The 14,562-nt window shown below is 35.6% G+C and overlaps 1 protein-coding gene and 1 long non-coding RNA gene across 2 annotated transcripts in view; one reads left to right on the top strand and one right to left on the bottom strand.

Annotated features, from left to right (window-relative positions):
• Positions 1-1,109: 1,109 nt before the first annotated feature.
• On the top strand, positions 1,110-5,616 carry LOC148285743 (uncharacterized). The gene is made up of 3 exons (XR_015823400.1): positions 1,110-1,212; positions 2,624-2,813; positions 5,483-5,616. It is a non-coding gene; the product is annotated as an uncharacterized LOC148285743 (long non-coding RNA).
• A 4,874-nt stretch (positions 5,617-10,490) lies between these two features.
• The window catches only part of LOC148285742 (scavenger receptor class B member 1-like), a 95,080-nt gene continuing 91,008 nt past the window's right edge, over positions 10,491-14,562 (bottom strand). The window contains exons 10-12 of the mRNA XM_088231924.1: positions 13,955-14,105; positions 13,268-13,370; positions 10,491-12,238 (exon numbers count right to left, since the gene is read on the bottom strand). Of these exons, the coding sequence (XP_088088050.1) occupies positions 12,032-12,238; positions 13,268-13,370; positions 13,955-14,105 (461 nt within the window). The 3' untranslated portion in view covers positions 10,491-12,031. The remainder of the gene's footprint in view (positions 12,239-13,267; positions 13,371-13,954; positions 14,106-14,562) is intronic.

Raw genomic sequence — 14,562 nt, 5'->3', positions numbered from 1 at the left:
TTTAATGTTTTAAACTATTCTTTTTCTGTAATATTTATTTATTTATTTATTAACGGACATTGTCCATGTATACAATTTATAAGGTTTAAATATTACAATAAAAGAATAGTTTAAAACATTTTTAAAAAAAGAAAGAAGGATTGACAAACATAAGGGACATCGAGACAAGATCTGGACTATTTATTTAAACCCTATAAATTGTATACATGGACAATGTCTGTTAATAAATAAATAAATTATCGAGTCTTTTATCAAAATCAAAAACTTTCTTCCGAAAATGGAAAAAATTGTGATGTAAAAACCACAGAATACAGAAGGCGACTAAACTACTCTTAAACAAGCAGTTTTATGTTTTGACCCATTAGTTTCTTTGTAGACGTCGCTCAGTAAGAATATTAGGTATAAGGTGGTTCAATTTTATAACTAACATTGAACCTTCGTCGGTACATATCGAGACAGTATAAACTAGTATCGATATTTATGTACGAAAGTGTATATATTTGTTTGAAAATTCAAAGTATCTTTGTCGGTAACCGGTTAATTGAGCATGTTTAGAAAAAAAAATCTAAACATAGTCTATATTTAATACTTCTTCTAATGCCTTGCCGGGTCCCCCTGGCATTGGCGATCACAACAGCGAAGGCATATGTATCTGTCCTTTCATCCCCTCGTTATCTGCTGGGATCAAGCCGTTATGAGTGTGATCCCATTACCCAGGGTTCGCTGACGAGTTGGACTAGTCAGTAGTGCGGCCGATGGAATGCAACTGGGCTTTGCAGCATTTTATAGAATCACATCCTCCAGCAAGATGTGACTCACTGTGACCTTATTGACAGTTCGAACCCCAATTCATACAGAAAACTTAATTTTACTTTGTAGATAAAATTGACGATAAATTTAAACTTCTCTTCAGTATACGTACCCCTGGCTGGTATTCCGAATGGAATCGCGCGCGAAGAGATAACTCAGTTTGCGTGTATTTAGTACTTAAATACGCGTTAAAAATGTGTTTTCTATGCGCGTTTTTGCGTTAATAATACCACCCCATTTATTATTTTTTAAAAGTTGATTTGTTTTCTCGCTTAACTACAGCATAAATTACTCTTTGTGCAAATTTTTATTCAATTGTGTCAATGAATTGTTCAAAGACAATAAATATGACTACCATCGTCTAAATTTGAGTATTTATTCACTATAATTGTATCCAGATAGGTGAGTAGTATTATACAATTACTGTACATGGCTATTGTGTCTGTATCACGGGCGGCTCCCAGCTAAAAATGAATACTGGTAGATCATTTATTTCTAGGAAAATCTAGGAAAAGTATGTTTACTACGGATTGAAATATTAAACAGAGGGTGATTGCCCGGAACAGGGAGAACGGTGGACTAAAATCAACCTTGGCAAATAAATTCTTTATTTGTTTAAAATTTTAAATTCGATGCTAGATTGTTGTGAACTCCTGAATCTTATTGACTTCAAAATACCGAATTGAGTTTCTAGAAATACAGAGTTGTTTGCAACTACATACGTAGGTACTGACTATGCATGACACTCTCTTATTCCGCGTTTACATTCAATGCCACGTCGTCCTTGGTTGTCCTCGTCTCACGTGTCCGTTCATTTTCGCCATATATACTTGTTTTACCATTCTTTTGTCGTCCATTCGTTCTACGTGACCAAACCATCTCAGAGACCCTTTCTTAACCTTATCAATTAAACTTGACTCAGATTTAAACTCTCGCCTGATTTCATCATTTGTAACCCTGTCATATATTTATATATGGATAATTTTTATAGCGCCTTTTTTGTGAAAATCACCTCAAGGGCGCTGTACAATAAGTAAATATCCCACCACGTCTTGCAGCTACAGAGCGCATGGACGGTTGGGATTCTTGTTCCTCGTCTCCAATTATGATATACAGGAGCTAGATTACAGCACGTCTTGCAGCTACAGAGCGCATAGACAATAAGAAATCTAGCCCCTATTTACATTTTTTATTTGACAATAAAGTTTAGAGATTTCGTGATATTTAAAAAATAATAATAAAAACAAATTTATAAAAATAGAAGTTAGATAACAACAAGTCTTGCAGCTACTGAGCGCATGGACGGTTGGAATTCTAGACCTCACTTACTAAATTTGGATATTTGATAGTTGATAACATTTACCTATTGAAGCTAGATTACTAATCGTCTTGCAGCTACAAAGTGCATGGACGAGTGAAATTCTGGCAACTTAAAATTATCAATAAATTTACAAAAACAAACATTGAGCATAATAGTAAATTTGCAAAGTGTTCGTGCTGAAAAGTAAACAATAAAAAACTAAACAGATAAAGCACTTCAACACTGTGGATAACATTACTGATAAAAATATCCGGAGGGTAGCTTTCGTAGTCACTAGTCACTGTCGCAGTATCACACATGTGCAAACACATGTTTTTGCTGAATTCCTAGAAGATGGTCCGGTCCACGTGTAGTTGTCATTTCCCACACATTCGTCGAAGAGATCACATTTCAACCGCGTTCACTTGGCTTTCGATGTACAAAATAAAAAATTATCTTATTGCATGGGTGCTATGCTCCCTGAGGTGTAAAAAAACAGTATTCCATTTCCAGAACCAGGTTGCAGATCACAATGTCCGCCCACGGATCGACAGCGAAGAACGAAACATCGGAAGAGACATTCGAGACTGGATCCGCTGTTAAGAATTTTGATTCAATTTCTGAAGCAGTCAGAGAAGAACAGCGTAGGACGCTGGAGAGAGTTCGGGAGTTTAGTCAAATCTTCCAGGAGCGAATAGCCAACGTAAGAAAAAAAAATTACTAATACAGTCAGCAAGATTTCCGATGTAACGAGGAAGCATTTGTTGAGATTTCAGTTTGATCTTTTCTCCATAACGAGTTAATTTTTAGATACAGTCGATGTAAGAGAGCCAAAGAGTCCGGGACATTTTTCTCTTATAAAGAGGTTTCTCTGATATCCACGCTTTCTTTTACAGAGGTCTACAAACATAACCAGTAGCTCAATCACAAATAACTATCGACGTGCTTAAAAACAGCTAACCATTTGAGCGATCACAATGAACAATAATGAACATCCTTAAGTTATCGCAGTCGTAAGCCAACGCGTGTGTAATCTCTAAGCCAAAGCTCGGGTCGGTTTGTTTTTCTCGTAAATAAATACAGTTCATTGGCGAAAATTGGCATTTACCATAAAAAATAATACAATATATTGCATTTGCAAAATAGTAAAGAGTATCCAATACAAAAAAAATAAATAAAATTACAATTACTATGGCGACTGCTTTTCTTGACATTTGGCTGGCCAACTTCTGGCTAAATGCAATAAAAAGCATGATAAATAATAAATAAAAATAGCTGATTTGGAATATTTTCCATATCTACACCGGTGAGATTCAAATATGTGATTGCGCAGCAGGATTATATGTCGCGAAACGTAAATATTTTGACATTTAATATTAGGTGTTCACGGATATAGCATTGTGATCGCGAATACGATAAACAACCATGGTGAGAAATCATTATCACGTCGCTTATTAGCACGTCGATAGTTATTTGTGATTGAGCTACAGGCTTCCTATTCCCATTATGAATGTACTTACTGTGAACATATTTTATTTTATTTTATTAATTTGACAATTATTGAAGTCTGCATTACTTCGTGTGCTGTTTAACCCATCACGTAATGTAGACTGTAAATATAAGTTAATGAATAGAAAGCAGATAGCTGCTAAACTGCCGATATGTACAGAAAAATAGATCCATACTATCCGCAGAAGCCGTATTTAGCAAGCGAAATACCCGATGATTGGGTGAATTCTGACTTGCATTCGTGTGCGTGCTTCTGGGTGTGTTAGACAGGGCATGAGATCTCGCTCTAGTATAATTATTGGGAACATACAAACTGATCTCTTTCAGTTATGAGGAAGGCGAGACTGAATGAATTAGCTCGCTGTAAAGATTACTCGTTATAACCGGAGAAAGGTTTTTTAAATCCAATCGCCATAGCATATTGTCAATATTGAAAATTATAATAAATGCTTACATTTATTTATTTTATATTTCAAAGGAATAACCCGCAAAGCCTCTATTTTGAGGCTTGTCAGCAGGTGGGATAGAGGGGATATGGAAGGAGGTAATGAAAAATACACCACAACACCCAGACCAATTGATAAAAAAACCTTTCTTGGATTTTTTCTTGCAACTGGCGGGAATCGAACCCGCGACGCCAGTTTCACAGTTAGCCGTCTAACCAACCGCTCCACGTCGCCTGACTCAATACCAGTTTCTAAATTTCAAATTCAGATAAATAAACATTAGTATTTGTTCACAATGTTGACAATGTGATAAGGATGGAGAACAATTTTTCCACACTTCAACATATTTTACGCCACATTCTATTTTACAAATAATTGCCACTGTTTCGTAAATTGAAACATCTCTGTTAGTAGGCATGTTTACAATTCAAAGGTAAGGCTTTAACTTCCCTGACATCACCCACTTGTAATGTTCATTGTTTATTTATTTATTATTTCACGTTTTACATAAAACTTTTTTATAAAATATGAATACCTCACTGGGCACAACCTGTGTCGAGGCATTCATTTACATGATTTAATATATTATACTTATAGTGTCTAAAAATATTACATATTCACATTTAAATCCACATAGATATATACATATATAATAGTAAGAGAGAAAAAAAAAAATTTTAAAAAGAAAGAAAAAGAAAACAACATTATATTATTAGTTCAGCTCACACATTTAACTACTGCGCAGACATTGGGTCAAGTAACAAGCTACTGTCAGCTCCCGGAGGTCCAACATCCTCACAAATGCCAAATATACGAGTAAATGACATATATTCAAAGAGACACTGTGTGGATACAAATACAAAACACGAAAAGCAAAAAGAATTATATTTTAACAATTTTACTGCTTTGGTGGGGTGACTATCTCGAGACAGTTTTCGAGACCCAAATCAAGTAGCCACTTTTTTACAAATAGTTTAAATTGGTATTCGGATCCTCTGCCTCTGACCACCCAGGGAGTCCTTCTTTATTCAAAGCCGTTTTCTTATTGTAAATATCCGTGTTTTTACTTAAGTTTGTTGTGTAAGTTAAGTTTGTTATGTTACTACAGTTTTAAGAAATTGTTTTTGTATATTTGGATACGTTTATTTAAGTAAATTGTTCGTGTACATACATATTTTTAAAAAGAAAAAAAAAACAGAGGCATTGAGGGGATCCTGAGGGGTGGGGACGACGTGTTGGCCTCTGTCCATAAGTCCTCCTCCCCCCTCCTTAATCTGCATAGAGTTTGTATTCCTTAGGAATATTTATATAACTTTCCCCTATAACAGCTGCGGGTGGATGGTGGGCTTAAGGATTTTCCTTCAACGCCGCATTGTAAATGACTATTTTAATTTATTTTTTTTATTTGATCTTACAGGAATTTACTATGTGAAGTCTCACATTTGCCTGCAGCCACTCAACCAAGGACGAAATAATAAGAAAATTGAAACACTAACTTTGTAATATTAATGTGTTTTGTAAATACTTCTAAATAAAAATCCATGTAAATAATTTTGATACAAATATAAATTAAACTTCATATCATCATCACCATAATCATCATTCCCTTTCCGCACCTATTGGTGCATGGGGCACTGCATCGGTACACCAATCGCAGAGTATCTTGAGCATTTTTGTTACATGTGTAGGATAAGTAATTGAGGCTTTGGTTGGAGTTCCTACCCCAGTTAGAGATTGACAGAGAAGACACGAGGTTGCTGTTTAATGCGTATTTATTACATGGCGAATAAGATACAGAATTTGGTTGTGTAGCGCGAGCGTAGCGGCGATGATGGGTAGAAGTAACTGCACTTGAACTACACGCTGGAACTGTGTGAACTGCACTGATCTTGTTAGGCTGATTGAACGAGCTGACTGACGTTGGCTGCGTGACCAGAGGTGGTCTCTTTATAGACGACGCTCCTTTGTAGTTCATTTCTTCATGGTAGGGACGATGTGAATGTACTGTAGAACGATGACCTCCGATTTCATGTGAAATACTCAGAGTTGCATTTTACAAATGTATTGGATTCGATTGAAAATGATGACATTGCATCATCGGTCATTAGTCTACTTCAGGTGAACTAATTTAACACGTGTGTGTCATCGACTATGGACTATGGACCCTTCACATGAAAGTAAGATAATCAGGCTCACGCTTCAGGTACCAGTCCTTCTATATTATTATTACTATGTAATATTTTTTGTGTAAAAACACCCTTTTATAAATATTTCATTCTGACCTTTATAAAGAAATAATAAAAATAACACGTAGGTATACATAATATCTTTAAAACAATTTGTTAAAATATAATAATAAAAATAACACGTAGGTATACATAATATCTTTAAAATAATTTGTTAAAAGATAAGAAAATCTTGTAACGAAAAAACTCCCTGAGATGAGAAAAATTTCAATGTCCAAAGTAATATTGTTCAACGTAGAGGTAGCGCTTTGATCGGCAGGTTGGTCCTGTACATTGGAATGTGGAACAGGCTATGTTGACGCTGTCTAAGGTAATTATCCGGACTATAACTCTCAGATTGCGGTGTTCCTTACACGATCATGCTGTCTCTCCAGCAATAACATGTTGAGTCATCATTCCTGTTGTCGTATCATACTTTGTCCTCCCTCGCCTCAATACCTGGTCTTAGGAAATATGACCACATTTCTGATTATCGTAGGCAACTGAAATGGCTCAAAATTAGACAGCGGAGAGACTATCACTCCCTCTCACTTCTGTGCAATGTACTTCATAGTCCTAACGCTCCTATATACCTGTGTGAAAAATTTCAACGCTTATCAGTTCATGGTTTACCTCTTCGTTCTCATTCTCAAGGCACTCTCTTAATACCCATACACAATTCCTCTTTCTTCTCTAACGCATATAGTGTCCATGCGGCTCGACTGTGGAATCATCTCCCATCCACCATCAAAGATGTTACTACATTATCTCTGTTTAAATCACGTCTGAAGAAACATCTCCTTTCTCTTCCTTAATCTCTCCTCCTTTCATTTATACACATAAATAAAGGTTTCAGCTCTTTAACTTCACAAACATCAACAGATGAAAGAATTGAAGGAATATAGATGTTCAAATATAGGCAGAATGGTGGATGTTACACAGTGTGTAAAGTGGCCACTTAAACCAGCCATTGACAGGTCATAAGCCCTGTAGATGCCTAGACTTCTATATTACCTTCTCTTAAATGTTCTTCATCTCTGTTGTAATATGTTAATGTTATTATCTTATATATACTTACTGTAAACTAATTTTTATTATTTGTTTTTAACAATAATTTGTTAATACCATTTTTTTTATATACGTATAAGTATATGTAAATATATATATTTATTTTTGTTTAAATTCTTTACAATTAGATTTTTAATTCAATTACTTTTCTAATATTCGTATTTTTTTTCTTCTTTTTTAGTATCTAAAGTTTCACTTTTTATTTTGCATGGCAGTATGCTTTTTATTGCTTCTACATGCATACAAAAAGCGTTGTTTATCTCTTTTAAATATACTTACTATGTTTGTACTTACCTGTATATTTTTGTAAATGCCCCTTGGGCGTATTGTAAAATTAAATAAATAAATAAATTCAGACCAAAACTAGAACCGAAGCCAAAATTTGGTTACGGTAACAAAAATGTTGGTAATAAAAATAAGAAAAGTAAAACGATTTGTGTTTTAAACATATTTATGATATCAATATAAAAATACAAAATATAAACCATTTAAAAATCAATTACATGTGGCATGATTTGAGTGATCAATATATTGAGTACGTTGAAATTTTTTCAATAAACAACTGGATTTATCTTTATAAAAAGTTTAATATTGCTGACAGATATTTAAACATAAATAAAAAACTCTTTAGAAAGTAAATATAGCACGAGGTATATCCAGAAAGTGTGTTCGCTTATATTTTCATCCGGAGTTGCTCATATTTGAACAGTTTATTACTATGTTTACTAGAGTGGGCCGATAATATGAATATTTTTCATTCTCAGCTGTTCTTTCGCTGTCCATTCGTTCTTCGTGTCCAAACCGGCGCAGAGCTCCTTTCTTGATTTTGTCGATAATGCTTGTCTCAGCCTTACATAATGTACGGATCTCAACATTCGTGCATCTATCGTACATAGTTTTACCATTCGCCTGAGAATGCGAATGTTGATGGATGCAGAAAACGAGGAAGACCGAGAAAGACATGGCACGATCAAGTCCATCAAATACTTAAAGATGGACATGTCAAAAGCCGGAATAATCGGCGCGCGCGCATGAGAAGATGTATGAATGTAGAGGAAGCGAGATCTGTATGCAAAGATAGAGTGCTGTGGCATTCTATCCTCTCTGCCTACCCTTACAGGGAAACGGCGTGATGGTTTTGTATAATGATAGAGTTTTTTATTTTTTTAGACATCAAAGTAAAGGGAGTCAAAAAAGTTGAATTTTGGATTACATTGAACGTAAAAATTATTTAAAAAATATTATATACTACTTTTGTCCCTCAAGTTAGTGTAGGTTTGAAGTTCATCACTGTCTGAACATTTTGTTAATTATCTTTAAAGATAAAATTATTATTTTGTTAGCTAAGATATAAATTAATCACATTACAAATTCGAACACGTTTTAGAACTACCGAAATGCAAAAAGTTTACACTCCACGGAACTGATTCCGTTGAGCGCCTGGCTAATATTGACGACAACAATAGCCCATTAAAACAATGCTACGGATTTATTACCAAACAAAGTGCGACTCACGCCCTTGATGCTTATTTAATAAGATTTAATGTGCATTATAAAATTTAATTGGACTGATTTTTTTACTTAAATACGACACGACAGCCGGTTTAGTGCAAAAATCGACTTTTTCGAAAACTTTAAGCTCTGGTTGAGGGCCTAAAGAAGTATCGAATCTTTTTTGCATTCTGAGTAATCCAAAAGGCAACTATTTAGACCCCTTTCATTTCGAAATTCGGAGAAAAAATTATCAGCCCAGCCCAATGTAAATATATTACTGATATTTCCGGCTGTTAATTATATCTGTAAATTCATTTTTTTTGAAATTTTACATAAGTTAGTCAACGAGCACGCATATGCTACCAAAAATTTAAGGATGCTTACTTTTGGTACATAAAAAGTTTATATTTAAACGTTAACAATCAACAATATGCAAGAAAAGCGATTTGATTATGAATGTTGATAGATCAAAAGTGAGGTTTTTGAAAGGGATGAAAATATAACTAAAGTGAGATCAGAGTGAATGGAGATTTTCTTCTGAATCAGGTTGAAGAATTTGTGTACGTGCTTCTAATACCTTCAAATATTTACTAATTAAAAATTACACAATCCTTTTTATAATTAACAAATTACAACTGGGATGGAGAATACCTTAAATAAGGGAATAAGGAAGTCTAGGCATTTACAGTGCTTATGACCTGTCATTGGCTGGTTTAAGTGGCCACTTTACACACTGTGTGACGTTCACCATTTTGCCTATGTTTAAGCATCCATATTTCTTCAATTCTTCCATTTGTTGATTTTAGTGAAGTTAAAGAGCTGAAACCTTTATTATTGTGAAGAGATTCATCTGACTGAATTATTTCACATAATAGGCAGTCTTTTGTCTACGAACATTTGGACAAACTCAAATATTGTAATGAAACCAACTGGTCCAAGAAGAAGTTTAAAAATTGAAAAATTGTTTTCAGGCGTTGCCTAGTATGTGAAATAATTCAGTCAGATGAATCTCTTCACAACAATAAAGGTTTCGGCTCTTTAACATCACTAAAATCAACAAATTGAAGAAATATGGATGTTTAAACAAAGGCAAAATAGATATAGGAAATCCAGCCAGTCTGCAAGTATTTGGACATACTCAAACATTGTTCAATTAACTACCTGGTAAAAGAAGAAGTATTAAAATTGGAAAATTGTTTTCAAGCTTAGTAGGTGATTTGGTTCAGCCGGATGAATCTCACCCGCGTGATAAAGGTTTCAGCTCTTTTACTTCACAAAAGTCAACAGATGGAAGAGTTGAAGAAATGTGGATGTTACACGGTGTGTAAAGTGGCCACTTAAACCAGCCAATGACAGGTCATAAGCCCTGTAAATGCTTAGACTTCCATATTCCCTTATTTAAGGTATTCTCCATCCCTGTTGTAACTTTTTACAATGTTTAACCGAAAGGTTTTAAAACGCTTTCATGACACAAGTAGACATTTTTGTTTCGATTCTAAAAATTCGTTTAAGGTCTAAAAATTCTCAAGTGTCAAACGGAAGATACTTTCTGAATATACCTCGTATATTAAGGAACATTTCTGCATACTTAACTCAAATCGACAATTACAAATAGGTAGAAATAAAGATGCTTAAACATAGGCGGGAATGTTGCAAGTGTATTAATTAATTTTACTAATTTCAATATTTACATTAAAATCTTTAATTATAACTACATTCTAAATCAGTATTTTTCGACCTTTTGGATTGAGCACAGCTTTCTCACTGAAATTATTGTATTTTATTGTAGTGTAAGATCTAAAACCCTCGCATTTACTTTTGCCTGGCTCGTGATCGAGACCCACAGGTTGAAAAACACCATTCTAAATAACGAACTACGAAAGCGGTACCAGCAATGGTTTGCTTTCGACCTAATGAAACTTAACCGTAACCGAGGGTTATCACTAGAGCCTTTACAGGGCCCCGTAGACTCCATAAACGCCTTGCGAGAATGAATCTTTCTGAATCTTCTAGATGTAGGTTCTGCAGGGTGGATGATGATACACCGATACACATTCTATGTGAATGTGATGCTTTATATCACAAAAGAAGCCGCACATTCAAAAGACAACTCACTAAACCCGACAATATGAGAGCACTCGCCCCTTACTTAACAACCAGATACTTTAAGTTTTGCAGGATGAGATTTAGCTATAGATTTGAAAGCACTCGCCCTATAGTTGCTTGGCTCTTAAAAGACCTGAGTTAGGACGGCGAGAATTGATTTACGGCCTCCCAAACGATCTACACAGGTCGCAGTGACGTTAGGATCCAATTTAGCAGTTTGATGAAGTATATAAACATAGTTTTTATGTCTTTCTTTTGCAGATGCCTCCCCGATACAGTGCAAAAAAGACAATTGCACGTTGAACTTATTATGCCTAGCTAAAATCAACAACACTTCTTTTGATTGCGCAACAAAAGAAGTGTTGGAAGGCCACAGAAAGACGGGTCGACGACATTGCCTCTATTGCCGGTAAAACGTGGATGGTGAAAGCGGGTGATACGACGGAATGCAGACGTTTGGAAGAGGCCGCCATCCAGCAGTGGAGAGAATAAGGCAGAAGAAGAAAAATCAACAATATCGAGTCCCGTATTCCTGATTTCGACACCCCAAAACATAACCAATTCTTATTTTTTTAAATAAAGAGTATCAAATGAGATTTTCTGTGTTGAAAAATTTTGTGTTTTTCAAAAAATGTATTATTTTAGCCTTAGAATTATAAATTGTATGATATTACATATCCAAAGAAGGCAGATAAAACAGGGAGCTTTTACGGGTTTTTGGATGACCCTAGCTCCCATAAGAAACAATTGCATATCTATGGTGTAGTCAATGGTATATCTATGGTGTGAAAAAAAACGCATTGCTCTAGTTCTATAATTCAGGGAGAAAATATGGAAATACATTTGTATGAAGAAAAGTCAGACCGTGTTTCCGCTTAATGCCACAGATTTGTGGATTTAGTTTTTCATTATTTCTAACGTCAATCTTAGCAATGATGATATTCAAAAAAATACCCTTTTGATATCTGATATATTATAAACAAATATGATACCTCATTGTAATGTTGATTATTTTAAATAAATAATAAGCTTCACTTTGACTGAACTGAAGGGAATGATGGCGACGTTTTGTTCTACGACTTAGTGGTGATGACTGGCAGAGGAGTCCTCCTGCTCCGCTTTCGTTCCACGATCTTCCCTCTTGCTGTGACGATGAGCAGATACCCGGAGATGATGAGGGTTATCGTACAACCCCATGTTAACGTCATCCTAATGGCGTTAGCGCTGTATGTCCCATGGTACACGAGAGTCTTCAACTCTTGGGGCAGCTCGTTCACAGACTGAAAACAAAAATAAATATTAGAAAATACAACAGTATTGGGCTATTAGGTAGGGGGCGAGCTCTTTAACCAGTGACTCTCTAAGCTCTTTAACCTCAGGTTTAACCAGTGATCCTCGAAGTGGAGGATTCTTTTATGATGTAAAGCATCACATTTAATGAACTTAAGAATATCCATCTTTTGCTTGTAGTACACATGTGATGTTACATCACCAGCATCACTATCACAACAACAACAACAAATCATCTCGCCGTTTCTCCATAGGGGTAGGCAGAGAGGATAGAACGCCATATCAATCTATCTTTGCGTACAGACCTCGCTTCCTCTACATTCATACATCTTCTCATGCACGCACGCCGATTATTCCTACTTTTGACATGTCCATCTCCAAGTATTTGATGAACTTGATCGTGCCATGTCATTCTCGGCCTTCCTCGTTTTCTGCATCCATCAACATTGGCATCGTAGATCATTTTAGCCGTTTTTTCGCTGTCCATTCACTGTACATGTCTAAACCAACGCAGCACCCCTTTCTTGATTCTGTCGATAATGCATATCTCAGCCTTACAAAGTTCATGGATCTCGACATTTGTGCACCTATCATACATCGTTTTACCACACATTCGCCTGAGGGATCCCATTTCGACAGCATTTAACCTACTTTCGTCATCATTTTTCCAATTCCATACATTGCTCCATACATTAGAGTTGGCACTAGAACTCCATTGTGAACTGCTAGTTTATCCTCGTGCGATAAACATTTGTTTGCCAAAGTAGATTTCAGCGCACCGTTCACCCTGTTCCCGGCACTCACTCTCCTTTCCATCCCTAGTAAACATACTTCCCAGATACACAAATTCTTCTACCTGATTCAGAATATCTCCGTTCACGCTGATCTCACATTAAGTTATATTTTCATCCCTTTCAAAAACCATCACTTTCGATTTATCAACATTCATAAGCAAATCGCTTTTTTTTCTATTAATATATAATAAATTAATAAAGCATAGTGGTAAATGTTTGGCTTACCAAATCCATCCAAATAATCGGAAGAATAATGTCTTCAGGTAATCTTTCTAGGCCGGCACCAGATATTCCTAGGGATTTCTTCACTTGAAAATTTATCTGTATCCTAGAAGCAAAATGTATACACATGTATCAAATTGGATCAATAAATGATCTGTAGGATTCATGTTAATGTTGTCAGGAAATAATCCTGAATAAATAGACCTTTAATTATATCTACTTCTTACCCAGTCTTTCTTTGACAAACAAGTACTAAAAATGTTTTAAACCTGAAATATCTATGACTGACCATAGACAAGCGAACCAATCAGAGCGTGGTTTATTAACCAACCACAGCGTGGCATTCCGGGTAACCCCGTCCTCCAACGGGCCCAGAATAGAACAAAGAGATTACATCAGATTCTTTCAACTCTTACACTTTATGATCTGCTATTCCATGTTCTAATTCTGAGAGAGAGATTGTAACATCTTTTTCCATACGTTACAATGTAATAATTTATATTTTTGCTTTTATTTTATAATGTACACGCTTCCCCTTTCCATTATGTTGTATCCCAACTCGACACAGGGCTCTTGGCCTCATAAAGTTAATTAGATACCTACACTATTTTTTTAATAATATGTTTCCGTTGAATAGTGACGCGTCAAGGATTTTGTATAGCGATGTAAGATAAAAGCTTGTCGGATTACCTGCTCATCCCAGCCAAGGGAAAGCCGAGTGTGGGATGCAAGTCTATGTTCATAGCGTGCTTGTCTGCTGTCGGGTTCAGGCCGTCCACGGCGTTGACTAGAATGGGATCCCCCAGGTAGAAATGGGGGAAAGAAGCCAAAGCAGGAGCTCCTGTGAATGATCAAAATTTATTAGGTGACTGTTAGAGAATACTAGCTGAATCCGGCAATGCTTTGCAATTGCTAGATTTGAGTATATTTCATTCAAAAGAAAATTTTCTGCCCTACAATATATTTTTGCTTATATTATACGTTACATGTGTCTTATTTTATTACAAGCCTCCAAAATGGAATGTCAAGCAGACTAAAGTGAGCATGGTCGACAAGACCTTCTGTTCGCGTTCAATCAAGGTAATAAAGCTGCCAAAGCTGCTCGTGATATTTTGGCACGAAATTCGACATGTGAGGGTATTAGAAGCAAACTTAGAAATCTCCGTTGAAGGAGTTACGGAGATATTTGCGAAAAACTTTGAAAAAAGAATTGTGAGATTTGTAATTATGCTTCACCAACTCAATGGAGAATGCTAAGTTTGCGCTGTCAAGTGGTATAATTGAAATCTGTTTTTGCA

The sequence above is a fragment of the Micrasema longulum genome, unplaced genomic scaffold (assembly GCF_059751315.1).
Source record: "Micrasema longulum isolate JH-2025_06_02 unplaced genomic scaffold, ASM5975131v1 h1tg000008l, whole genome shotgun sequence".
Taxonomy (NCBI): domain Eukaryota; kingdom Metazoa; phylum Arthropoda; class Insecta; order Trichoptera; family Brachycentridae; genus Micrasema; species Micrasema longulum.
The sequence above is the reverse complement of the archived record's forward strand: the minus strand, read 5'-3'. Positions and strand labels throughout refer to the sequence as shown.